The sequence below is a fragment of the Dasypus novemcinctus genome, chromosome 3 (assembly GCF_030445035.2).
Source record: "Dasypus novemcinctus isolate mDasNov1 chromosome 3, mDasNov1.1.hap2, whole genome shotgun sequence".
Lineage (NCBI taxonomy): Eukaryota > Metazoa > Chordata > Mammalia > Cingulata > Dasypodidae > Dasypus > Dasypus novemcinctus.
This window is the reverse complement of record NC_080675.1, coordinates 180,203,066-180,229,111: the sequence shown is the minus strand read 5'-3', so window position 1 is coordinate 180,229,111 and position 26,046 is coordinate 180,203,066. Positions and strand designations below refer to the sequence as shown.

The window sequence follows — 26,046 nt, the reverse complement described above, 5'->3', positions numbered from 1 at the left end:
TCTTGGTTATAGTCTATAATTCCTTTTATACAGTGCTGGATTTGAATTGCAATTTTTTTTTTTTTTTTTTTTTGGTTATTTGTGTCAAAGTCTTTGAGAGACTTTGGTCTGTAGTTTCCTTTTTTTGTATGATCTTTGTCTGGTTTTCGTATCAGGTAAAACTGGTCTCATAAAATGAGCTACCTCCTCTTAACTGATGTTAATTCTTCTTTAAATGCTTTATAGAATTTTCCAGTGAAGTTATCTGGGCTTGGAGATTTTCCTTTTGGGAACTTAATAATTACAAATGTGATTTCTTTAGTGGGTAATGGAATATTTACACCATTTCATCTTGGTTTTGTTTTAGTAGTTTGTGGTTTTGAAGAATTGCCCTATTTTTTCTAAGCTGTTGCATCTCTGTGTAAAGCTGTTCATAGAGTTCCCTTATTATTCTTTTAATGGCTGCAAGATATGGAGTGACATTGCTTGTTTGTTGTCATTTCAAGCTGTAAGTACCCTAGAAAAACATGTTCTTACTCTTAATCCTTAATCCATTCCAGTGGGTGTGAACCTGTCGTAAGTAGGAACTTTCGATGAGGCTACTTCAGGTAAGGTGTGGCCCACCTCAATCAGGATGGGTCTTAATCCTACTTCAGGGACCTTCATAAGTGGAATGAAATTCAGACTTTCAAAGGAAGTCATGGAGGAGCAGCCAGAGGCTGAGCATCAACAGAGCACAGAAGAGAAGGCAGAGGCGAGGAGACGCTGCCACGTACCACGTGCTAAGTCAAGGACCAGGGAGCACCTGCAGGCGGCCCAGAATGCCAACCTTAGGGAAGAAAGCATGGCCTTGATGACATCTTGGCTTGATTTAGACTTTCTGTTAGCCTCAGGACCAGGAGCTAATACATTCCCACTGTTTAACCCAGCCCATTTCATGGTATTTGCTTGAGCAGCCTGGGAAACTAATTCACTGTCTTATTTCTGATGTTGGTGATTTCTGTCTTTCCTCTTATTTTTGTCAGTCTTCCTAGAGGTTTATCAATTCAATATATTTTTCTGAAAATCCAGCTTTTTATATTATTGTCTCTACTTTTCTTGTTTTCAATTTCATTTATTTTTGCTCCTATCTTTACACTGCCCTTACTTCTGCTCAGTTTGGATTTATTTTGCTCTTTGTTTTCTAGTTTCTGCGGTAGGAACTTATATTTCAGACTTTTTACACTATAAGCATTACATGCAGTAAGTTTTCCACTCAACAATGCTTTAGCCATGTCCAATAAATTTTCACAAATTGTATTTTCATCTTCATTCAGTTCTAGGTGTCTTTCTCTTTGAGACTTCATCTTTGACCCACAGGTGATTTAGAAGTGTGCTGTTTAATTTACCAGGGTTTGGCGATTTTCCTGTTGGCTTTCTGATATTGGGTTCTAGTTTGATACACTGAATGATTTTAATTATTTTATATTTGGTGAGGTTTGTTTTATAACTCAGAGCATGGTTACCCTGGGAATGGCCCATGGGCTCTTGAAAAGAATGTGTATTCTGCTGTTGTTGGGTAAAGCGTTGTATAAATGTCAGTTACATCCTGTAGGTCGATGGTGTTGTTCAGTACTTTATACCTTGGGATCAAGTCCACCAGGTTCCCCTGTGCTGGGTAGAATCAGCTCCCAGCTTAGCCCTGCTGAAGACATGGGAGGGTGGGGATGTAGCTCTTCCTTTGGCGTTTGGCTGGGGTAAGACAAGTATCATAAAAGGATTTCTGTTCTTTTGGGGGGAGCAATTTTTTAGGGTGTTTTTGTTTTTGTTTTTTGGAGCTCCTTTTTTGTCTGTTTTTTTTTGGCAGTTTCATGTTGCAGGCTTTGCCAGCACCTTTCTGAGATATATGAGAGGGGAAAGGAAACCCAGGGACCTCAAGCTGGTTTGTTGCTCCCATCCTGAAGTCTTCAGGTGGCCCCTCTTCTTTTTTGCACCGTTCAGAGCTTTCCTATGTTTATTTGTTGTGCTATGCCCAGGGATTTTAGTACTTAGCAGGAGGACTCGGGCGGAATGGAACCACTCCATCTAGGCTGGAACTGGAAAGCGGTTCAGAAGTTGTTTTTTCAGCATCTGCTACTTCTTCTTTTCACCTCCTCTCCTCTGTCTTTTGCCTTTTGATTGTGTTTCTGCTTATTAGCACCTCCACCAGAAAGGAGTCAAGGAAGGAGGAGATGGGATGCAAATCAATCTACTTTGCTACTCATTAGCAACTGAGAAAAAGGTTCAAAGGGGGAGAAGTTGAAACTACTTCCTAAAATGAGGTTTTCAATAATCTGAAGGTGTTGACTATCCATCCAATCCAAGCCCTTAATCAGCATTAGTGGAATGTTGAGGTTTATGCCCCATTCACTAAGTAGATACTGCATTTCAAAGGTTTGGAGATGGAACTGCTCAGAGAACAATCAGGTACTTCCAACCCATACTGTGAAAATTCATGACACTGTCTCGACTTTTCTCTTATGAAAAAGATATATATGCCTTTAAAAATTGCCTTGCTTGGTGCCAAGCAGAGGGACCAGCAGGTGTGGCACTTGTCTTTGAGGGCACGTTCCATCAAAAACAAGAGGCAGGCTGGTGGTAGAGACAACTCAATCAAGATCAACTAGAATGTGTGATTTAAACATTACATTAGATTTAAAGTAAGCTATAATTGATTGTGAAGAACATAGCAACACAAAGGCTGCATTATTATAAAATGGCTCTGTGAATTAGAAGAAATAAAATTTTGTGTAATGCTTAACTGATAAATGGTAGAAAAAAGTCAGAAATAAGAAATTCTATGAAAGCTTGTGATGTAGGCTGGAAAAGCAAACAGGTCAAAAGTAATGCTATTTAGATAGAATGAATGAGAAAAGGACTTTTTTGTGAATAATTTATTGAAACTGAGAAATATCATGAATTATAAAGGCTTAGCAACACTTATTAATTGCAGATTTCATTATGACATAATCCAAACATTTACTTATTTTTAGTAAGTTCCTCACACAAAAATTCAGCATTTAGCCCTTTTTTCCTCTAAAATTATTTATTAGAAAATGTAGTTAGCATCTGGGAATTGTAAAATGTCTAGATGATGAAAGATTCATGAACTACTAAGGTTGATACTTGTATAACATATTTTTTTGCAAGAGTTCTTCAAAACCTGAGCTTTTGTACCTCTCATTTTAATAAACTTAAAAAAGAATGTCTTTTGGGGATAAAGTCATCTAGGATTCATTGGATTCCTAACTTTCTTTAACAAAGCACATTTTACAATTCATATTAATCAAATATTTAAAACATAATCATAACCTTTTGAAGATCAACTGGCAACAACAATTTCATTGTGGAAATTCAAATCAGTAATACACAGGAATGTGTCCAGAATAATTGCAGATGGAGAGGTGCATCGTTCTAAAGTCTTTGGTTTCTCAATCCTGGAATGAGGCCCAACAGTAACAACAAAGCAGTGGTCCGTTTTCTTCGGTAGAAAGAGAGTTCCTAGACATAGAAAGTCACGAGATAAAGGGTCTTAAACTAGGCACCTTCTCTTCCTCCTGGTTCAGAATTTGATGTTTGCCTTCTAATTTTCATGGCATCATAATGTTCTCAAAGCATCTTGGCGAACTCCAGGATCTATCTATCTCATTAAGACTTTCCGAGAGGTTGTAGCATCTATGGCTTTGCATTCTTCCCACAAGCGTTCTGGTTCTCTCCCCCTTAGTCAGCACTTGAGAAATAATTATTTGTGAGTTCCTGACTGATAAGTACCACTTGTATGCTTAGACTTCTCTCCTGAAAACCCCAAGAATAATCTGGTCGATGAACTGTTGACCACCTCTATAGCAATAGATCCTTTTCATAATTACCATAAAGAGGTAACTTCAGCCCTACCGACACACATTGTAAATGTTTGTTTTACCTGGTTACTGTGAGAGCGAAGCACTGTGAATGTCCATTGCTTGATCATCTGTCCTCAACGTCGGGCTTTTGAATCATACTCCCCTCATGACGTGCCCTCCCCCGTCCACAAGTAGAAATGGGAGAAGATGAGCCTCAGAGGCGCCAGGCTCTCTGCCACCTGGTAAGGGTGGAGCCTGGGGGAGAGGAGTCCAGGAAATGCCTCCTGCCGGCTCCCAGGTTCTCCCCACCATTCACCGCGCCCTCTCTTAACGGCTCTCCACGTATCCTGCTGAGCTCTTGATCTGGATGATGGTTTCCTTAGAAAATAGGTCCATTTTTGCTTCTGGCCATCCCCACTCTCAAAATATCATCACTACAATAAGCATTTTATAGCATCTACAGAAGTAAAAGGTCCACTGCGCAAGGGGGTGACGGGGATATATACACGCAAAACAACTTGAGACCTATAGGAAATTGACAGAAAAACCCGTGTTTAAAGTCCCCCCGTAGGCAAAGTAAGCTAGTGGTTCATTAAACAACACCTCAGATTGCGTCATATATCCTCACTGCACTCCCAGTGAAGATCAAGGCAACAACACCTAAGGAGCCCTTTCACCCTAGGAGGTACAGCCCATAGCGATGGGCACCCCCAGTGCCAGGCCTGAGTCTCTCCACATTTACTTGGGCTGCTCACCCATGTACTCAAACACCCAGATGATCAAAGCTGAACTCAGAGACTGAGACTACATATGGGATTAAAGTGGGATTAAAATGTCTTGACGGAATCTGATAATTTGGACCTCCAGGCAAAGATGGTCAATTATGGCCACAGAGTCCCTAACAATATTTTTTTCAAAATTCTTAGACACAATTTCTAAGAAAATTCTAATTGTGGGGTGTAAAATGTATTTTGGGAAATGGAGTAATTCTAATTCATTCAAAACGATGACCTGAATTTGTGTACTCCCTTCCTTACACATATAGCAGTAACAAATATAAAAATTTTAAAAAGTCCCTTTTAATCTAAAGTCAAATCTTTGGGCATTTTCCTGTTGGATAAGGTTGTGTTGGAATAATGGTAAGGTTAAGAAAAGTTGGGACATAATTCGATTCTAGTTTTACATCCTAATATTTTGTGGGCTATAATTCTACTGACATTTACCAACAGAAGTTTATACTACAGTTATAGAAAAGGAACATTTTTAGGCAATTTAATGGAAGCCCAAATTGAGAGATGCTTTCTGGAAAGCTACTTCATTATGTTTATCAAAATCTTAAAAATATCCATACCATTTGATTCAGTAATTCTACTTAATGAAATTCGTATCTATTTCAGAATCCATTAAACAAACAAATAATTTATGCACAAGGATATCATCATAACATTATTTTATCCATCAAATCAGAGCAAGTAACCTAAATTATCCAATAATGGGAAAATATGAAGTAGAATGTATTATTCAGACATGAAAGGGAATACTATATAGCTCTTAAAACATTTAAAAAGTATATTTAATAGCATGGAAGTGTCTTCACTATAAAGTTATGCGAAAATCATGATAGTAACTAGTGTATTTATTGTATAAATAGTGCATACATGCTACCTGTGCATTAAAAAACTAAAAAAATGCATACAACATATTTTTCTATATACTTTAAATTGTCTTAGTGGGCAAATATTCTTTTAAATATGGGGAAACAATAGATACTATTTTGTAAAATAAGCAAAACTGTCATGAGTACCACACGTGTACCAGCTGCAAGGTCATTTTCACAGGAAACCCCTGACAGTGCAGAATGTCCTGCACCAGACCATGCTATAGAATGCAGAACTCTAAAATGCAATCACACGCATTTAATACATAAAAACCCACAGGTCCTGACCATTCACAGTGCTCAAAGCCCGATAAGGGAAGAGTCTCTAGCTTACTTTATACAGACAAACTTCCTTTAATTGTGCTTTGTTTCAAATGAGTCTCACAGATACTGCATTTTTTACACACTGAAGGTTTGTGGCGACCCTGCGCAGGACAAGTCTATCAGCTCTTTTTACCAACCATATGTGCTCACCTCACATCTCTTTGTCAGATTTTGGTAATTCTTGCAATTTTACAAGCTTTTTCATTATTATTGCCTCTGTTACAGTGGTCTTTGATGCTACTATTGTAATTTTTGGGGGCCCCGGGGACTGCGCCCATATAAGACGGCCAACTTGACCAACAAATGTTGTGTGTCTGGACTGCCCCTCTGATCGGCTGTTGCCCCATCTCTCTCCTTCTCCTCAGGCTCCCTCTTCCCTGACATAAAGCAACGCTGGGATTAGGCCCACGAATACCCTCACGAGGGCCTCTAAGTGTTCCCGTGAAAGGAAAAAGCACACATCTTTCCCTTTCAAACAGAAGCTGGAGATGATTACGCTCAGTGAGAACAGCACATGAAAAGCAGGACAGGCCAAAAGCTAAGCCCCTGTGCCAAAGAGTGAGCCAAGGTGCGACTGCAAAGGGAAAGCTCTGTGAGGAAATTACAAGTGCTGCTCCAGTGAACGTACGACTGATAGGAAAGCAAAACAGCGCTGCTGATATGGAGAACGTGTAAGTGGATGGGAGAAGATCAAACCAGCCTCTAATGCCCTTGAGACAAAGCCTAATCCAGAGCAGGGCCTCAACTTTCGTCATGCTGTGAAGGCTGAGAGAGAGAAAGAAGCAGCAGAAGTTTGAAGCTAGGAGAGGCTGGCTCATGAAGTTTAAGGAAAGAAGCCATCTCCATAACATAAACTTGCAGAGTGAAACAGAAAGTGCTGGTGTAAAAGCTGTATAGCAAGTTATCCAGAAGAGGTAGTATCTTAACTACTGAAGGTAGTTAAGTAAACAGATTTTCAGTGTAGATGAAACAGGCTTCTATTAGAAGATGCCATTTAGGACCTCCATAGCAAGAGAGAAGAAGTTGATACCTGGCTTCAAAGCTTCAGAGGACAGGCTGACTCTCCTATTAGGGGCTAAGGCAGCTGGTGACTTGAAGTTGAAGCCAGCGCTCATTCACCATTCCAAAAATGCTAGGGCCCTTAAGAATTACGCTAAATCTACTTTGCCTGTGCTCTATAAATGGAACAACAAAGCATAGATATGACAGCCCATCTGTTTAAAAAACTTGGTTCATTGACTATTTTAAGCCCCCTGTTGAGACCTATTATTAATAAAAAAGATCTCTTTTAAAATATTATTTCTCATTGACAATGCACCTGGTTACCCAACAGCTTTGATGGAGATGGACAATGAGGTGAATACTGTTTTTATGCCTGCTAGCTCAACAGCCATTTCTAGCCCATGGATCAAGGAGTCATTCTGACTTTCAAGTTTGTTATTAAAGAAATGCATTCTGTAATACTCCAGATTCCAAAGATGATTATTGCTCTGATCAATCTGGGCAAAGTAAATTGAAAACCTTCTAGAAAGGATTCATCATTCTAGATGCCATTAAGAACAGTCATGATTCAGGGGAGGATGTCAAAATATCAAAATTAAAAGGAGTTTGGAAGAATTTGATTCCAATCCTTATGGAAGACTTTGAGGTATTAAAGATTTCCAGTGGACAGGAAGTGGATGTGGCTCAAGTGATAGAGCCTCCACCTATGATACGGGAGCATCGGGGTTCAACCCCTGAAACCTCCTGGTGAAAAAGAAGAGAAAGCATGTCTGCGTGGTGAGCCAGCGCCCACGTGGAGAGCCAAGTGCCCATGTGGCAAACCGAGTGCCCACATGGCAAGCCCATGTGGTGAGCCAAGTGCCCAATGGAGAGCCAGTGCCCACGAGTGCCCACACGGCGAGCCGAGTGCCCACACAGCAACTGAGTGCCCATGCAAGTGAGTCACACAGCAAGATGATGACACAACAAAAGAGAGACAAAGGGGAGAGTCAAGGTGAAGTTCATCAGAGACCAGGAACTGAGGAGGGTCAATTGACAGGGAACCTCTCTCCACATCAGAGGTCCCTAGGATCAAATCCTGGTGAATCCTAGAGGAGAAAGACGAGAAGAGAAAGACAAAAAATAGATACAGAATTTCAAACAGTGAGTGGATACAGACAACAAAAACAGCAGGGCAGGGAAGGGGAGAGAAAACAATAGATTTCAGTGGATGAAGTAACTGCAGATGTGGTGGAACTAGCAAGATAATAAGAATTATAGAAGTGGAGTCTGAAGATGTGATGGAATTGCTGCAATCTCATGATAAAACTTGAATAGAGGAGGAGTTGCTTCTTATGGGTGAGCTAAAAATGTGGTTTCTTGAGATGGACTCTACTCCTGGTGAAGATGCTGTGAACAGTGTTGAAATGACAACAAAGGAGCTAGAATATTCCACAAACTTAGTTGATAAAGCAGCAGCAGGGCTTGAGAAGATTGACTCCAATTTGCAAAAAGTTCTACTCTGGGTAAAATGCTATCAAGCAGCATCCCATGCCCCAGAGAAATCATTCATGAAAGGAGGAGTCAATTGATGCAGCAAACGTCAATACTGTCTTATTTTAAGAAATTGCCACAGCCACCCCAACCTTCAGCAACCACTACCCTGATCAGTCAGCAAGAATCAAAATCAATACCCTTCACCAGCAGAAAGGTTATAACTCACTGAAGGCTCAGGTGATGGTTGCATTTTTTATCAATAAAGTATTTTAAATTAAAGGTGCACATTGTTTTTTAGACATAATGCAATTGCATACTTTATAGACTACAATGTAACGTAAACATAACTTCTGTATGCACTGGGAAACCCGAACTTCTGTGCGACTCACTTTATTGTGATATTCATTTCATTGCAATGGTCTAGAACCAAGCCTGCAGCATCTCCAAGGCCTGTCTGTACTTAAACCTGTCTCCTTCCTGAGCTCCTGCTTTCCATCACATGTGAACAAAGCATGCCTCCAAGTATGCTATAAATTTGGCATCTTTTGAAGAGACCTGGGGATTTCAAAGGGTTCCTTGGAAGGCGTAAACCCTCTAAGAGAATATAAAGTAGCTGCCCCAGGATGATAAGAGGTTTCCTTTCAGGACGTCAGATGCCACTGGTGGTTCTACTGTTATCAATAATGAACATAAGAAGGACACAACTAACATAATGTGATTTTTGTGTATAATACAAGGTGGTATAGATCTACTCCCTAATTAAATATGGCAAAGTATCCCTGTTAGATCAAGTATTTAAAAAGACAAAAATTCCCATTTCTTGTAACAATTTTACCATTTTTTTGCTTCTTTTATCCCACCTGTTCCTAGGTTTCTCCTCGCCTTCCAGTTCTACCAACTTATGATGGGTTGGAACTATATACCACATTAAATTATGTCCTTAAACTTTTTTGATTCCTGTGGGTGTGAACCCATTGTAAGGAGGACCTTTTGATGAGGTAACTTCAGTTAAGACATAGCCCAATTCAATCAAGATGGGTTGTAATCCTCTTTCTGGAGTCCTTTGTCAGCAGAATGACACTGAGATGGCTACTAGAGGGAAAAGCCACAGTGAGCATCTGGAAGCCCGAAGTCAACAAGATAAGGAAGAAAAAAGAGAAGCCAGGAAAGGCCACCATGTGCATTGCCATGTGACAGAAAAGTCAAGGGCTGAGGATGGCTGGCAGCCAGCCCCAGAGTACCAGTCTTCTGGAAGAAAGCATTGCCTTGAGGACTTGATTTTGGACTCCTCCTTTCCTCAAGACAAGGAGCCAATAAATTCCCATTGTTTAAGCCAATCTATTGCATGTTATGTGTCTTGGCAGATAGGAAAATATAACAACCCTTTTCTCCCAAACTCCTTTCAGAACACTACTGACACAGCTCTCCCTTCACCCCCACCCACACTCGCAGCCGTGGCCTGATGGTGTCTGCTGCAAGGTGATAAGGGTTCTTCCTCACCACATCTGTTGACCCCCTTGCTCAATTCCTCACTCACTCATGAGCTCCAGTCAAACATTCACTTCATGAGTTTCTTCAATATCTTTATGGGACCAAGAGGAACTTAGCTGTGTTTCAAGATTGGAGTGATGCTGGTAAAGTTAGAATAGGTGGGTTAAACCACAAAAGCATGGACGATGTAAAACTACCAACATTTGGATTTATGAGGCTGGGCATTTCATGTGATTATGAGTGCAGTTACGTATTAGTTAAGTCATTTCTTAAATATAAATAAGTTAGAATGAAGGAGAGATGCAGCTTAAGAATATGCTAGTCAACTTAATTGAACTAAAACATCAAGAAATCGAAGAGAATACATGAAGCCGTTATTGGTTCATATGCTTTATTTTGAGAATTAAAAAGGAGTTCACTGCCTTCCTCTTTCCAGGTAGTTCCATAGTTGACCTGCAAAATATAAGGTGCCTAGAAAAGCTTGGAATTTTAAAAATCTGTACATGTAGCCTATTTTGAACTAACCTGTCAGAATAAGTGTAAATTGGATATAGCACTTCACTCTGAAGCGTCAAAAAATAGTGTTTTGCCATAAATATTCACAAAATGTTCTCTTAGTTACTTTTCTCTATCATCTTAACAGGCTCTACTGTCAAAGGAATGGAATTCTATCATATTTTGTTTTATATTTCAGAGCTTTGCTGTAGTTATTGTTGCTTCCACAATTTCCACTATAACATTGGTAGTCAACCAAAAATCTCCATGGAAGTGTGATCTAGAAACACCTTTATCTGACAGTAGACACAGAAAATAGTTCAGTAATATGCAAAACAGATCTGACTTGGGAGTCCTTACTCTGGGTGACAGCTCGTGATAATATTGCAGTGTGAGAGTTCTGATTTTTCTGTTTGTACATTATTGCACCATCAGTCAAGTTGTGGGCAAAGATTGGCAATCAGGAAACTGGATGTCAATTAATAGATACTTACTTTCCTGTCAGTTTTTGTTTTTTCTTAACAAATTCATTTTGCTTTCCTCTGAAGAATGTTGAAGAAAAGAGAATTTTCCTTAATTGTTTTATAAACAGGGAGTTATGATGAATAGAGAAAAGAATGCTGAACTAAATTGACTCTTGACAGATCCAAACTTGAGGTCAAAAGCCCAGATAGATAAATTGGAAGAGTAGCTGGCAAGCAAACCCTTTGTTGTTTATCTTACAAGGGGAGATGCATGCCAGGCAGGCAGCTGAGGAACAATGCATAGCATTGCTGCTCTGCCTGCTGGATGAGCTTTTGACCTTTTTTCCTTAATCTCAACATACCAGCCAATACTCCTTACGCATATTCACCCACTGGTTCTCAGTCGGCTCTACCCAGGGTCTGCTAATTTGGCTACACTTAGAGCTAAATATCTCCCCCTTTTAAGTCTGAACTTGGCTAGAAGCAGCCACACCATTTTTGTCTCTGAAAAAAATACTCTGAATGATGTACCTGTGGGGCTACCATTATAGACAAATTATTTCACAGTGGTAAATTAGAAAGTTATTTATTTACTCTCGTAAGTCTATGCTAAAGTGTCCTCTAGTCAGATACTGATATTATAATCCATTATTAGCAGGATATCAACTACAGTAAGTACATATGAGCTAAACACATTGGAAATTATTACTTTTTTGATCACTGACTACTTCCAAGTTTTAATTACACTACGCACTTTTATCTATACCATCCTAAATAAGCAGTGTCCTAGTTATTTAAGAACTTGCATGTTCACATTTTCCTCTTACAAAGTAAAATTAAACGATTTTTCTTTATCTCATTGTGCAGAGCTCCAATATAGCTGTGGTGGGTTGATGCTGTATGAGCCACAGAAAAATAAGCTCGTAAATGCAATCCACTCCTGCGGGTGTGGACCTTTCGATGAGAGCACATCAGTTTAGGTGCGCATGGCCCACCGGGTCGGGATGGTCGTAACCCTGTTGCTGGGGTCCTTTATAAGGAGAATGAACTTCAGACGGAGGGAGAGTGCCACAGGAAGCAAGAAGCTGAAATCAGTGAAGCCCACAAGAGAAGGGGGAGACCAGGACACAGCCCTGTGAGCCTCGGGATGTGACGGAGGAGACAAGGGTACCAGCAGCCAGCCCGAGAACAAGAGTTTTCAGGAAGAAAGCCTCACCTTGATGACACCTCGCTTTGGACTTTCTTTTAGCCTCAAAACTGTAAGGTAATAAATTCCCGTTTTCTAACCTGACCCATTTGCTTGAGCAGCCTAGGAAATTAAAATAATAAGCAAAGCAAAGTCTTAGACTTATACCCACAGTGCTTGAATTACTTGGATATTACCTATATGAAAACTTTTATATGAGACTAGGAATCAAGGAAATGACAGGCCATGGTAAAATCCTTATCTTTTATAGAGATGTCACAATATGAAATTCTACTTTTGAGGTCTACACTCGCAATTTTTCTCTTTAAAGCTGAATTATTATCCTATATAGAATCAATGCCCTTGACCAAGCCTTTTCCTCTTCCTTTGAATTGGATTACGAATTCTTTAAAAAAGCTAAGATTATGTTCATGAAATACCACAGGAGAGTCAAATGGTACATGAAATTAAACTTTTATAGAATTTTTTAAAAATCTGAATATGGACAGTTTGGTACTCAACAGCATTCATTAAGACTTATTTCCAGATTGGGTTGATTTTCTCAGGCGACTATAGAAAGGTTATTCTTTGGATAGGAAAGAAGCATTTTCATAGTCTACCATAAGGCTATTATATGTTGAATTATTAATTAAATTAACAAATCTGAATTCAGATAGAAAAAAGCTAACCGTGTGTTGGATACCTGAAAACAATGAAGCATGGATGCAGATTTTAACTGCCCAACTGAGTCTACACAAAATGCCTGAGGCTTACAGCACATGGTCAATGTCGTCTGGAAGAATGGCTCTCAGGTTTCCCACTGGCTGTGCGTCAGAGGACAAGGCTGCAAACTGCTGGTAAGCATGGATCTGTGCCACCACCCACTACTGTGGATAACAATCAAACCACATAAAGTGTACGGTGGTAAGAGCAGTGGTCTGTGTATGGTAAGCAAAAGGCCCTCTTGTTTCTAACTCCTCAAAGACTCTGAGAACCACAGCACTGAGAGCTGGAAGGCCACAAAGATACCTTCCAACCCAGCACCCTGATAAACAGAAGGTCAAGCTCTCCTGTCTCACACGAGCCCTTCCCTAGGAAGGTAAAAGGTTCTAGTGCTAAGCCCTAGGACCTAGGGCTTCTGACGACCAACTGTTCCCACCACAAGGGGCAATCCTGACAGCTAAATGCCTTTGATTTCTAAAGGCAAAATACCTTCATGAAGGAAATTACCCACATAATTAAAATGCCAAACTGTTGATGATAATAAGGCAAAAACTCAAAGTTCAAGAGTGGATTTTTACTCATCAAACAGAGATCATCTCTGATGCAATACAGTGTGAACCTATATAAGGCAAGACATGAGAGAAAAGGAAATTTATTCCTGCAGATCTTAAAGAGCATTCTCTTTCTAAAACAAGAACCCTTCCTTTGCACACCAGTGTCCTGTGCTTCTAAATGCTGAAAATGAACAAAATGTTAGGCTCATGGAACACTTTGGAGTCTCTTTACATTTCTGGATATTTTGATTGATTAACCCATTATTGGCAGCTCTTTAAACTCTGAGCCCAACACGAGTCCCCAGTGGGGCTTCCACAGTAGAACTTGAGCAACATGACTGTCTTACAACATTAGCGTGGCTCACGGAATGGCCCAGAAAATGAATCTGCCCTCTGTGTTACTGTCAGTAACTGTTCATGAGCATGTGTACACTTCTCATAGAATTACGGAAAATCACTCATAAGAGGAATGTTAGAGATGACAACTTTAGTATATATTAAATATTTTTAGCACTAGAACCTTTTACTGAAACAAATTCTTATTTGACATGTGAATATGAATGATACGTAAATTATATTTCAAATATTATAGCATACAATTCTATAGGTAATAAAGTGCATGTATAATATTGGTATATGAAATATATTCAAAGATTTAAGTGTAACCTTCCTAGCCAGATGCAGAGTCACAGTTCTGCTCCCCCCATCCCCCAAAGCACAGAGCCCCAAGGCAGAGCCTCCAGGCTTCGGGGGCCATGGCTTAGCAATCAGTGACCACAGCCAACAGCCTGAAACAGAGTCTTTTCGTCCTCAAAAGTAATTTACTGCTTTTGCACTCCTCCTCTTCAGTCTACAAATCTCAGCCTCTATATTATTTATTCTTGTAATATTTACAAGAAAATAAGGAAGCTTAAAACACATAAATCTCCCCTCAATACAAGATGCTGTTTTGTAGAAGAAAATCTTTATTTTTATCATATCATAATGGAGGTCTAATCTTTTCACCGTATCATAATGGAAGTCTAATCTTCAATTCCAAAGACTAGCACCCGTCCCCATATAAGCTAGTAGATTCCCTGTCAGAATTTTCCCTCCATGATGTGGGCATTGTTATTAAAAGAAACTTTTTAAAAACTGTGTTATTCTCCATTATCATCATTCTAACCTGGGCTGGCCATATTGAAATCATTCCCACTCAACGACTCAGCCCCCCCATACACTAAGCTGTGATCTGCAGGAATTTCTGTGAAAAAAAAGTGTTAATGGGGGTTCCCCCAGTCCACCACAAAGAAAAAATCCCAGTAAGTTTGAAAATGCTGACTCCTTCACCCCTATCATGAAGACTTACACAACTAAGCAGAGTAGAGGGCTTGACAATTCTTGCAGCCAAGAGAGCGATTTAACCTGTTTAACACACTTTCCAACATTATTTGAGCAGAAACACTTTAATTATGGGACACACATTAAACATCTACGGAACAGTGTGTCCTTAAGCAATGACTGTTTCAGCCTTGGCCAAAAGAAGTGACAGTAATTCTCACAGAGAATTGTGGAGCCCTGGGCCAAAACAGAGGAAAGATTCAGAAATGGAAACTCATTCAAGGACACAACCAAATACTCTCTTATTCCAATGAGTTATCTGCAGAAGTTTAACAGCATAAAGAAATACAGTACACTTAGTGCGTGTCCTTATATCCTAAATCAGTTATTCCCAGCTCTTTCTAGAATGTGTATTGTGCTGGAAAGGCAAATCCTTCACAGACCCTACATTTCAGAACACATGAATGGTGAGAAATGATGCTTGAAGGGCCCTTGGCCATGTGGATGGACCGCTGCAGTAACTCCAACACCACGCAAGGTTTCTTGTCCAGAGTTTAGGAGCCGTTCACTGTTCTAGAACCGAGGAATGAGGCTGTCATCCATAATTCAGGTTTTTGTCTGTGACAAATTCACAGGAATCCTCACGCATACAGCTATGATTACTTTTATGGGCTAAACGAACACTGAAATAAGGGAATCCTTGTAATAAAACAAATCAAAGGTACAAATCACAAGGACAGTTTTACAGCAGGGTCATTTGCTTCACAAATCCATTTAACACATATTTACTGAGCATCTCCTAGATGACAGCTACTGTGTTCAGTGCTAATTCTACTCTGCTTTCAACCAAGTATATGGGCTTTTCTTTCATGGATATTGAGAGTCAGCATAGGTTTAAAACATCAAATAATGTTACCAGAAATTATCTACATTGTTGCTTCTTTTTAAACAATTTTTGGTCTGCATAGATTCACATGTGCATACACATAAACACAACATGGAATGGTAGATGACCCAGAAATCTTGCCCCTTCTATTCCTTCATTCTAAAATTATAAGGTCATTTTAAAGAACAAATTTTAAAAGAACAGTGATGTGATGAACTAAATTGCAAATATTTTATATATATAAATGCAAGCAGGGTTATATAACTTTAAACTAAATCTTGTTACCACTTAAAGTCAATCCAAAATAAAACAAACATTTCATTTCATGAATCATAGCATGTGCCTTCAGCAAATATTTTACACAGAAGGAATTCTTTCATTTTAGAACCAAGGTAAAATATGACGTTGATGATAGAATCAACAGTATCCATATCCTTTTTCGGGTTGAATGGAGAAGCAAAATTACGGCATTTAAAGAGTTGTAAAGTTATGATACCATAATTCTATTCTCCTTCATCTGAAATGTAAGTTCCAAGTATTAAGCGTTTGTTAAATGCTTCTGTGTGATGCATAAGTTCGATGCAAAAATGCAAAGAGACATACATTAGTTAATGCAGATAATTGGCTTCTATTTCTTGATGTGGCCTCCTGACAACCAAGGAATTGGGAAAATCTACATCCTCCTGCCAGAGACCAGAGGCGAAGGTCGTCTTGAGTTGACTGTGCAAAGTACACTGCCAAGAGGGGGCACCTAGCTTCGGCCTCTTCTTTCAAACTTTAAGGCTAGCGAAGCCTCTTACTGGCTGGCATAAACGGTCCAGAAAGTAAAGTGTGCTGGAATGCTGGCAAACAAAAGATAAACACAGCAGCAGCAGCACCGCATTGCTGAGGAGCCAGTAGGAAGAGAAAGCAGAGCCCAGGGAGTTCCTGTATCAGACCTGAAACTTCCCTATGTTGTAGAAAGGCACAATTGACACACATTTTAAATGTAATAAAAAATCTTGAACATCAAAAGGTACCACTGATCAGGAGTTAGAATATCTATGCTTGCATAGATTTTTAGAATGCTGTACTCTGTAGAAGTGCTCTGGGGAGGGGTAGGAGCTACAGAATATTTACAGCTGATGGCAAAATATTGTGCCCAATTAAACAAATTCTGACAGAATAAAGTCACCTAAGATTAAAACCCATACACATCATATTTAGCTTGTAGGATTCTTCTTGGGCATGGAGCCCTAACTCTGAATTATAAAAAATATTTCGTTATAGGGGAGAGGTGTAGCCCAGTGATTTGAGCACCTGCTTCCCAGGTCTGAGGTCCTGGGGTCAATCCCCGGTGCCTCCTTAAAAAATTATTTCATTATATATTTGCATATCTCTTCATTTGTGAACATACATATTTATTTGTCCATTCATTCTCCATTCATGTCTTTTCTTTCAACACATATCTGGTGGGTGTCTATCCAGCATAAGGCACCATGCAACACTGCTCGTAGACAAAGTCCAGTTTAATGGGGGCAGAAAAGGAGGAGAAAGACTTTAAACAAAGAAGCATACCCACACAATAATTAACGCTGTGATAAGTGTCATAAAGGAAAGGACAAGGTGTCGTGAAAAGTGGGATGAGAGGACTTAATTTAGACAGCAAAGGACAAGGTAAAATCTAGAGAATCCTGGAAAAACAGAGCACATCTCTTGCTCTGCTGCATGACAAGGTGGCAAGACCAAAGAGGAAAGTCCCAGCTTTGTCATGGAAGAAGGACGAGAAAGTCCATGCTATTTCTGCGCCTCAGTTTTCACATCTGAAAAGTGGAGATGATGTTAACACTTGCTTTACCTGCATTACCTAGTGTTTACCAGGACACTCATGATCTACAACAAAATGCACGAAGCATTTTATAAACCTGCAAAATGGTATAATATCATCACCACCACCTTAGGTTATGCCTCAACAGACTGTCCAGTGTAAAAGAAAAATTCCAAATTCTCAAAATCATTATGCCTCACATATGAGAAAAAGGGTTCTGTTACCCAAGAATGAAAATAGGAGCTCTCAGATTTTTCTTACTGTAAAAAATGAAGTACTGAAGCCACAGAGCGTTAGTCGTCAAAATCAAGAAGTTTGCAGTCCCAGACTTGAACCTCTCTTTCCACAAGAGACCCTTACACTTGCCGCTGAAACGGTCGCATTCCTGCAGTTTCCACCTGCCCTGAGTTAAAGGAACACTAACCACAGAACCACCACTCCACTCTTCATTTAAAAGAGCACCCCCTCCCCAAGGCACCTTCGTTTTGGCAAGTTGCCCAAGAATCAACAGCTATTTTTTTAAACTCATCTTATTTACCATCATCTTAGGAAATAGAAGGAGAATATTTTGCTTTTGGAAAAAAGGAAACAAACATTGGCGCTGAACACAGAGAATAGCCATAATTTGTCAAATAAGACAAAATTACCTACCAGACATATTTGTTCCTTAACTACATGTAAATAAGCAGATTAGTACATCAATTCAAACCACATACTTAATGAGCAGCTTCTAAGTGCAAGGCACCGTGGCGCCTCGGAGCCCAGCAGAGGCTCAAGCAACAATTCATTCACAACAGAAAAATGCTCCTACGACACCACTCTCAAGAGATGAAGCAACAAAAGCTTTACAGCCTCCCTGAGGGGGAAGACGGAGAGCATTTTCGATGTGCTCTCCGTAACATCCGTTCCGATATTCACACAAACCTCTCTCCAGAAAGAGCAAATTATGTAAGGGATTATTCTCACCTGTCTCTGAAGTTCATCAGATGCTTTCCTACCAATGCCCTGGCCTTGATGTAGCCTCAGAACTTAGGCATGAAACATACTGCCCGTGAAAAGTAATGTCCTCATGAACAGTCTTACCTCGGAAATGCAGCGCCTGGAACCAAGCGTCAGGCACTCGGGGGCCCTTACTGTGGCTCGCCTTTCATGTAAGCTGCTTTCCAACCCCAACTGGGTCAGGGAAGTGCTTTTTCCTTTCTGCTGAGTCATCCTCCAGCTTTCCTTTGTAATAAGAGCATTAGCACATTTCCTACCTTAAACTGCTAATAGCAATTCGTGGGCCAACTCTGAATATGGTCAGTGCCTCTCTGGAAGAAATCAGCAAGAATAGCTTTCTAGCCTGGGTTTGTGTGGGTGTGATGGTGTGGCAATTTTCTGTGTAGCTAAGCCCTTTGCCATGTCACTCTGGCACCAATTCTTTGGCATGCCATCGGGAAGCCTGCGACTGAATTACTGAGTAAAGTTACATGTCCAAAGCTAGATATTCCCATCACCCAGTTCCCAGTCCCATTCGGCTCTCTTCAGCACATTACCTGGAAATCACAGGATTAGCTCCTGCCTGGGAACCTGTGATCATGGTGGACACACTTTAGACATTCACTCAAAATTCACTAATGGCAAAGCAACCTTTAGATTCCTCTGAAATTGGGGTGGGATACTGATTAACATAAGTTTGGTCCAAAATTTCCTAAAGGCTGCATTCTCTGACCACCCAATCCTGGCTCACTCTAAGGCTCTTTCTCACTCCTCTTCTTCACCTTCTCCTCTTTTTCACTCTTCCAAAATGGAGAAGAAAGACATGAAGTCATAGTGAAGTGTGGGTGTGTGTGTGTGTACACACATAGGCAGTGGATATCTAAACATTTAATATTCAATATGATCAGACAATTATTACCTAGATAGTAATGACTCTGTGATATGTCAACTTGCCATGCACAGGTGCATAAGGTTTTATTGAACCTGTTTGTAGCTTTAATCCATCCCTGCTTAATGATGACATGCACTTTGAACTCTTACCACGACTTATCCCCTGGGTCAGGTACCTCAGGGGCTGTGCCCGACCTGCCTACCTACCTACTCCACTACCAAATGATTTCGTGTTCTCAGTCACTGCCCGATTATCTAAAGAGTCAGCTCCTTAGCTTACCTCAGATTCGTCCAGCCCCACCCTCCAGACTGTTTCTGTCTCAAATCTGCCCTGTCTTTGAGGACAGCAATCAGAGGTCTGTGCTGGTTTTGTATGTAAGTTGGCATTCATTAAGTAAGTTGTGCAGCTCCAAACCTACTTCTTACCATTTGCTAGGCTATGTGCTTCCATACCACGCTAATTGTACACCTAGATATAAAAACAGTGGATTTTCTGGAAAGAAAATGCAACAAATTGGAAATGAATACAATAAAACTAGCCAAATGGATTTATATATGCATAACTAAGGATGTACATTATACTACGTAAAAGAACTCTAAAAAAGAAAAAGATGATACTTTATTGTTTATCTGCATGAAATCAGGAAAAACATTCTTTATAACATTTAACATTTTTATTAGCTTTGGTTTAAATTTCAATTGACTATAAAGTAATAAAAATGCTATTACTAATGGACATTAATATTAATATTTCTAGAGCTTTAATTTAGTTTAATGTTCCCAATACTTTATAGTGAATGAAGTACAAAGTAAGTATGTATAGTTTTTGCTCCAAACTGACAGAAGATGGTTTATTTTAATATTTCAAAAAAAATTAAACAAGAATCCATGACAATTTAAAAATATTGTTTTTAAGATAACATTTTCTGATTGTTTCTTATTTTTCAATATTTCCATTTATTTATTCCTTCATCTCTCAATTCAACACATGCTCATTATACAATATACACTAGCAACCATGCGAAGCATGCGAAATATAACAAAAGTATATAATAATTTTGGATAGGAAGCTTTTTTTCTGCTATACTATGTCACATAAAGAAAGCTGTAAGCTAACACTCAATAATTACCTAACCATGCATAATTTTAAAAGATTATCTGAAATTTTAAAACAAGAACTAAGAGAAATATGAGAAATTATGTAAAGCAAACTGGTCTTAGCTTGACGGTTGCTTTTTTTAAAAAAGAAAAGAAAAATTGGAAGATTTACCAAAATGCAAATGTAGACTATCCCCATAATCCTAAAAAATAATATAGCAAAATAATGCTAAATATTAAAATGTCCAAATATGTTCTTAGGCCATTTCTACAAAGCACCAAAATGAGTGATTATCTGTATATGATAATTTAATTTTTCTATGTGTTTATTTATCTGAGGTCAATACATTCTCTGGAGGCATCTTCCACATGCATTACCTGTAGATTAAGATTGTACTTTGTACTTCTTCAAACAGGAAAGCAACAGCACTGCTATTATGCATATATCTGTTACTGTTTTCAACAATAACGCCCTAAAAAAACCTCATGAACAAACTTATACATATATCTCCCACCTTGAGATACAAATGTTTTACAACATCCTTATTTTAGATAGTGGAGATCTTTAAATTTATCTCACTAAATGTATCTATTCAAGAATATAACTATGATACATTGAGGAGGAAATTTCAAGGAGTGACCTTCTTTGATCAACCATTCCTAATTTTCTTATAAATTTCACTCTTTCAGCTTACATTCTCCCTCCCTTAAATTTATAATTTGGCCAAAATATTCATCCTAGACTACATCTCAATTGATGCCAGTCATCTACATAAAAACATTTAGGGGCTTTTTACTTATAAAAATGAGTATAAATAATCTCAGCATAGCTGAGAAGGGCCCAGGTGAACAGAATCTATCCTACTTTCCAATTTAATCTCTTGGATCTTCTCTTCACAATGTCTGAGCTTGTCCATCCACCTCATACCTTTGTCTTTTTGTTCCCTAACCCAGAACACTCTCCTCCACTTATGCCAGTCACAATGCTATTCATCCCTCTTGACCAATTTAAATATATCTTTCATGAAGCTGTCTACATCAGAAGTCATCTCTCCTTTTCTTCTGTGTGCCCCTTTCATCTTTACCTCTTTAACACATCTACTGCATCCTATTTTTGTTACAACCATTTGCCATATCTCCTCTACTAGTTCCAACACCCTGAAAGGAAGACCATTTCTTAATTAGTTTCACAACTACACAACACTAAGATTAGTTTTGTATGACTAGTAAGGTGATTAAGGAAGTCCAAAATAGAATTTATTGTTTCTAAGCATCATGATTGAGTGGTAGCTCTAACCTTATGCTCTCGTATTCTCTGTTCTTTCCCTAAAAAAAGTGAACCCAAAATTGATGCTTAATCTTTGCTGTATCTGAAATTCTTTAAATAATAGATCAAATATGATAGCTATTATCATGAGCAATTACGTTAAGGAACATCTGCCTCTTCTGGAGCCTGGTGTAAACCAATTTGCTGATGGGAAGAAGATATTTCAATGACAGTTGCATCTGTCCAATAGCCTTTCGTCCCCAATACTATCAATTCCCAATTTTGGTTTACAATAAATTTATGTTTAGAAAGCCAGAAAAGTACCACCATGATAATGCAGAAAAATTCATTGCAAGTTTACCATGATTACATTATACACTGTCTTGGCTACAGAATATGCACTTTCATTAAAGATTGCTTAGTATCATGGCCTGTATCTTTAAATTTTTTCTATTAATGGGTCCAGAGAAACCTGGGACACCTCAAATTATAGTCTATGAATTAGGCAAATATTGATGAAAAATGTAAAGGTATAACGTATCAACATAAGTCAAAACAACAGTATAATTAAGTTTAAAAAATAACTCATACATACTGTAAAAGGTCTAGAACACTGTGTTCCTCTCATTCTCCTGGTTTTCTTTAATACTGTATAGGGTCCTGAAAGGGCCACAACCACATATTTTTCTCTCTTTAATGTCCAATGTAATAATTTTCACATGGTAGTCCACTGGATATTCAATTAATTTCTGGTCTAAATTGCCTGCTCTAAAGAACATGACTGACGGCCCCAATGTAGAAAATCACAGATCACAGAACCTTGAATATACGAATTTGTTCCTTGAAGATGATAAAGCAAACCTTTGGACAGAATTAGTTTTATAAAATTACCAAAAGAAGTATAATATATGTTATGTTAATTTTAATGTAAAACAATGCATATAAAATCGCATTCCTTTTGCAGTTCTAGCACATTTATTATTATAATGCCTTGATATGTAAATAAACTGATATGTTTTAAAAGAAACAGACATCTTTTTAAAATCAAAAGTAATTTTAAAACCTTAAGGATAAGAATGAAAAACTGATAAAAATGTAGTTTGAGGAGGTCAAAGATTTCTTCCTACAAAGTTCAACTGTAGTATATATGTATATATTATATATATATTTAATACATAATACTTATATTTAAATATATCTTTTTTAAAAATCTTGTTAAACAGTGTGTTTAAAGAACAGTTTTCTCTTATTTGCATAGGTTCATATTTCCATAACTTATTACAATATTTCTCAAAATGTGGTCCACAAACTACCTGCTTCAAAATAATCTCAAGCACTTATTTTAAATGTGGAGACCCAAGACTTCACTCTAGAGCAAATAGGTCAGAATTCCGTAGAGTGAGAAACCTGGCAGTATTTAAACCAAGTTTGCCCACGTGATTCTGATGTAGAGGAGCTGAGAAACACTGACCTACTGGGTCTATCTGAAGCCCTGCCTCATTCTTTTTCTCACTGTCACATGTTCAAAAGAAAAGTTGCCAGATTATTCCTTCTAGAAAAAGATCTCTTTCAAATTCTAAAGCGACACTCCCAACAGAGCATGAAACTCTTCCCAAATCCCTTGGCACTTCAGCTTCATTAACAAATGAAACGGGTCATTCTCTCCCCCACCCCCCGGCCCGTTTTCCCGAAGTGTTCGGTCCAGAAGCCCGCGATCCCCGCTCGGGCACTGCCCTCGGCTCTCCACGGGTCAGAATATTGAACTCTGGGAGACACTGGACGCGCTCGCTCCGCCTGCACTCCTGGAAGACCGGCGCGTCCGGCCTCGGGCCTGCGAGCCAGGCCCTGGGTTCCCGGAGCCGGCGCGGCCCGGTCAGCACCTCGGACAGCGGCCGCGCTGCCGGGTGTCCCTCCCGGGCGCTTGCCCGGAAAGAAGCTGCTGAGACCCAGACCCGCGGCGCCCCGGAATGCGGACCACCGGCCCCGTTCTCCTTCCCAGCTGCCAGCACCTCTTGGCAAACGACAACAAAGGAACCTAAGCCCCTCTTCCCTAGCATGCAGACCCCCGCCCCTGCAGCGCGCCTCTCTCCCGCGTTCCGCGGCGCCTGTTGCTAAGGAGGCGAGACGGCACTCGGGAAGCCACCGGCCCAGGTGACAGCCCGCTGGCCGAGCCGAGAGCGCGGGGCAGCGGGGGCAGCGGGGCGCTAGGCCGGTCGGGGACCCCTCCCTCAGGAAGAGCCCGCCCTCCGAGCGGTTCCGACGCCAGCGTCGCCCCCCGCGCAAGCGAGGCTAGTGGGGAGAACCGCGCGAGCCTAGACCGGAGCTCGCCCTGGCGGAGGAGGCCTCCGGCCCCACGCTGTGGACTCCTGTGGGCCCAGACAGGTGCAGGGGCTGGAGGGCAGCCCTGGGAGGGCGGCCACTCACCATGTTGACTTCGGAAACCATGTCGATGCTGGCAATGTCAATGTTCATTCCCACGCAGACCGGAGGACCTGCGGGGAAGGAAGCGCACGGCACGGTCACCAGCCAAGCTCGTGCGCGGGCGCGGGTGGCTCTGAGGACGGGGGCTGACCGCGGAGGGGGCGCAGGCGAGGCGCTCCCCCACCCCCATCCCCACCCCGCCGCAGCTCGGCTGCTGCGGCCCCCGCCTCCCTTCTCCGCCCAGGCCGCCGGCGCGGCGGGTCGCGCTCCCCGCAGCTCACCCCCGAAGTCTGGTCTCAGGCGAATGTCGTAGCCTTTCAGCAGCTTGTCCACCGTCTCCTTCACAAAGGACATGTTGCCGGGGTCGTTCACGCTGGGGAGGGGGCGGGGGGCACAGAGAGCAGGGTCAGGCGGCGGCTCCCCCTCCAGCGCCCGGCGCGCACGCCCGCGCCCTGCCCGCCGCTCGGCCGGCTTCGCGTCACCCCGCCCGCGACCCTACCTCTGGGCGCAGCACACCACCGCCACCAGCACCGGGGCCGAGAAGATGCCGAAAAGCCTTCCTCCCGCAAAGCCCCACATCCCTCCGCCGCGCCCCGGCACGGGGGAGGGGGCGCCCCGCCGCCGTCGCGACCCGCAGCCGGGGCTGCTCCTGCTGCTGCCGCCGCTGCCGCCGCCGCCGCGCTGGCCCCGAGCGGAGGAGGGAGGAGGGGGAGGAGGGGAGGGGGAGGAGCGGGCGCTGGCAGGGGAGGAGCAGCGGGCGCGGGAGCCGGGCGGGAGGAGGCCAGTGCGCCCGAGGCCAGCCCGGCAGCGCCGCGCGCTCCGCCCGCCCCCGCGCTCTCCGCGGCCTCGCGGCCTGCTCCCGCCGCCACTCCCTCCCGCCTCGGCCGCGCGGGGCCCCGGGGCTCAGGGACCGTGGGGTGCAGGGCAGCGCCCGGGTTTGGGACTCGGCGGGCGGGAGCCGCGGCTGCGCTGCGCGGGGCCTGGCCGGGGATCGGCCCGGCTCTCGGCTCCACCCGGCTCGCCACGGTGGGGCGCGGGCGGGGGTGCCCACGGAGGCCGGCTCCCACCCCCGACCCCCTCGCGGGGCCCCGGGTCTGCGGCAGCGCGGGCCGGAGAGCCGGGAGGTGCCGCGCAGCCCGCCGGCCCTGGAGCCCGAGCGCGGCGGCGGCCACGAGGGAAGCCGCGGAGCCCCGGAGAAGCCCTCGCCTCACCTGTGGGGCTCAGAGCCTCGGCTCCCGAGGGTCCAGGAGAGCCAGATGGGCAGCAGCAGGGCCGGGAGCCCGGAGCACATGGCGCCGCTCCTCCGGCCTGACCCGGGTGGGATCCGCTCTCCCCACAGTCAGCGAGCATTTGAGCGACGAGGCGGGATCCCCGCCCCTGACGCCCCCCGCCCCCACCCGGGCTTTCCCGCCTGACCTGTCTCCCAGCCCCTAGCCTCGCGGCGGTCCGATTAATTATTGACACAATATAAGAGCTTTTAAAAAAATAAAAATTAAATTAAAACTGGTATCCTAAACCACCCCTCTCACCGTCACCCACGGACATTTCGTGCAAGCCCTGGACACTCCCTGTTCCCACGCATGCAGTTATAATGAGTGGGGAAAGAGAGGCCTGGATCTGCACGTTTTATCGTCAGTAGGCTAGCTTCGGAATCAGAGGTGGAGACCCCGCACTGCCTTTTCAGGGATCCGGAAATCCTGGCCCTTTCTGGGCCGGCCCGGAGCTGTCCGTGGTCCTGACGGCAAAGCAAGGGTTTCCTGAAGAATCTCGGGGCCCATAGGGCAGGCGCTCATCCTTTGGTTGACTTGAGACGGTGCCGGGTGCCCTGGCCAAGAAACTGGCCTGCGCATACTCTGGGGTCTACGCTGCCCTGTGTGCTTAAGGGCCGTTTCTCCTATTGATTTTCGTTAGTGAATGAGCCTCAATAAAGTTTTTCTGTGCCTCCAACTTCTAATATTGAGGAAAATGGTTCCACAATCTTACTTGTGGTCAACCAACAAAACCTACAGATCAAGCTCATTTTTGTATCTATAGACTTACACGGGCCATTCCAGGAATAAATGAATGGTTAATAATAGATAACTGCTTCCCTCTGTATTGACTCATATTTCCATAAAGCTTTCCTTTTCCAGTGTCAAGACTTCATACAGGCAAATATCTAAATGTA

General features: G+C 42.0%; 1 protein-coding gene across 4 annotated transcripts in view; it reads right to left on the bottom strand.

The window, feature by feature from the left end:
• Positions 1–25,777, bottom strand: part of GABRB3 (gamma-aminobutyric acid type A receptor subunit beta3) — a 230,996-nt gene extending 205,219 nt beyond the window's left edge. For 2 of the 4 annotated variants that reach the window (XR_009185251.1, XM_058294815.1), the window contains exons 1-3: positions 24,379–24,562; positions 24,161–24,252; positions 23,883–23,950 (exon numbers count right to left, since the gene is read on the bottom strand). Coding sequence is in view for 2 of the 4 variants with exons in the window: in XM_058294815.1 (XP_058150798.1) it covers positions 23,883–23,950; positions 24,161–24,252; positions 24,379–24,458 (240 nt within the window). In the remaining 2 variants the exon portion in view is untranslated. Of the gene's footprint in view, positions 1–23,882; positions 23,951–24,160; positions 24,253–24,378; positions 24,563–25,090 lie in introns of those variants that run through there. The other 2 variants (XR_009185252.2, XM_058294816.2) reach the window with 2 other exon arrangements.
• Between the last annotated feature and the right edge of the window lie 269 nt (positions 25,778–26,046).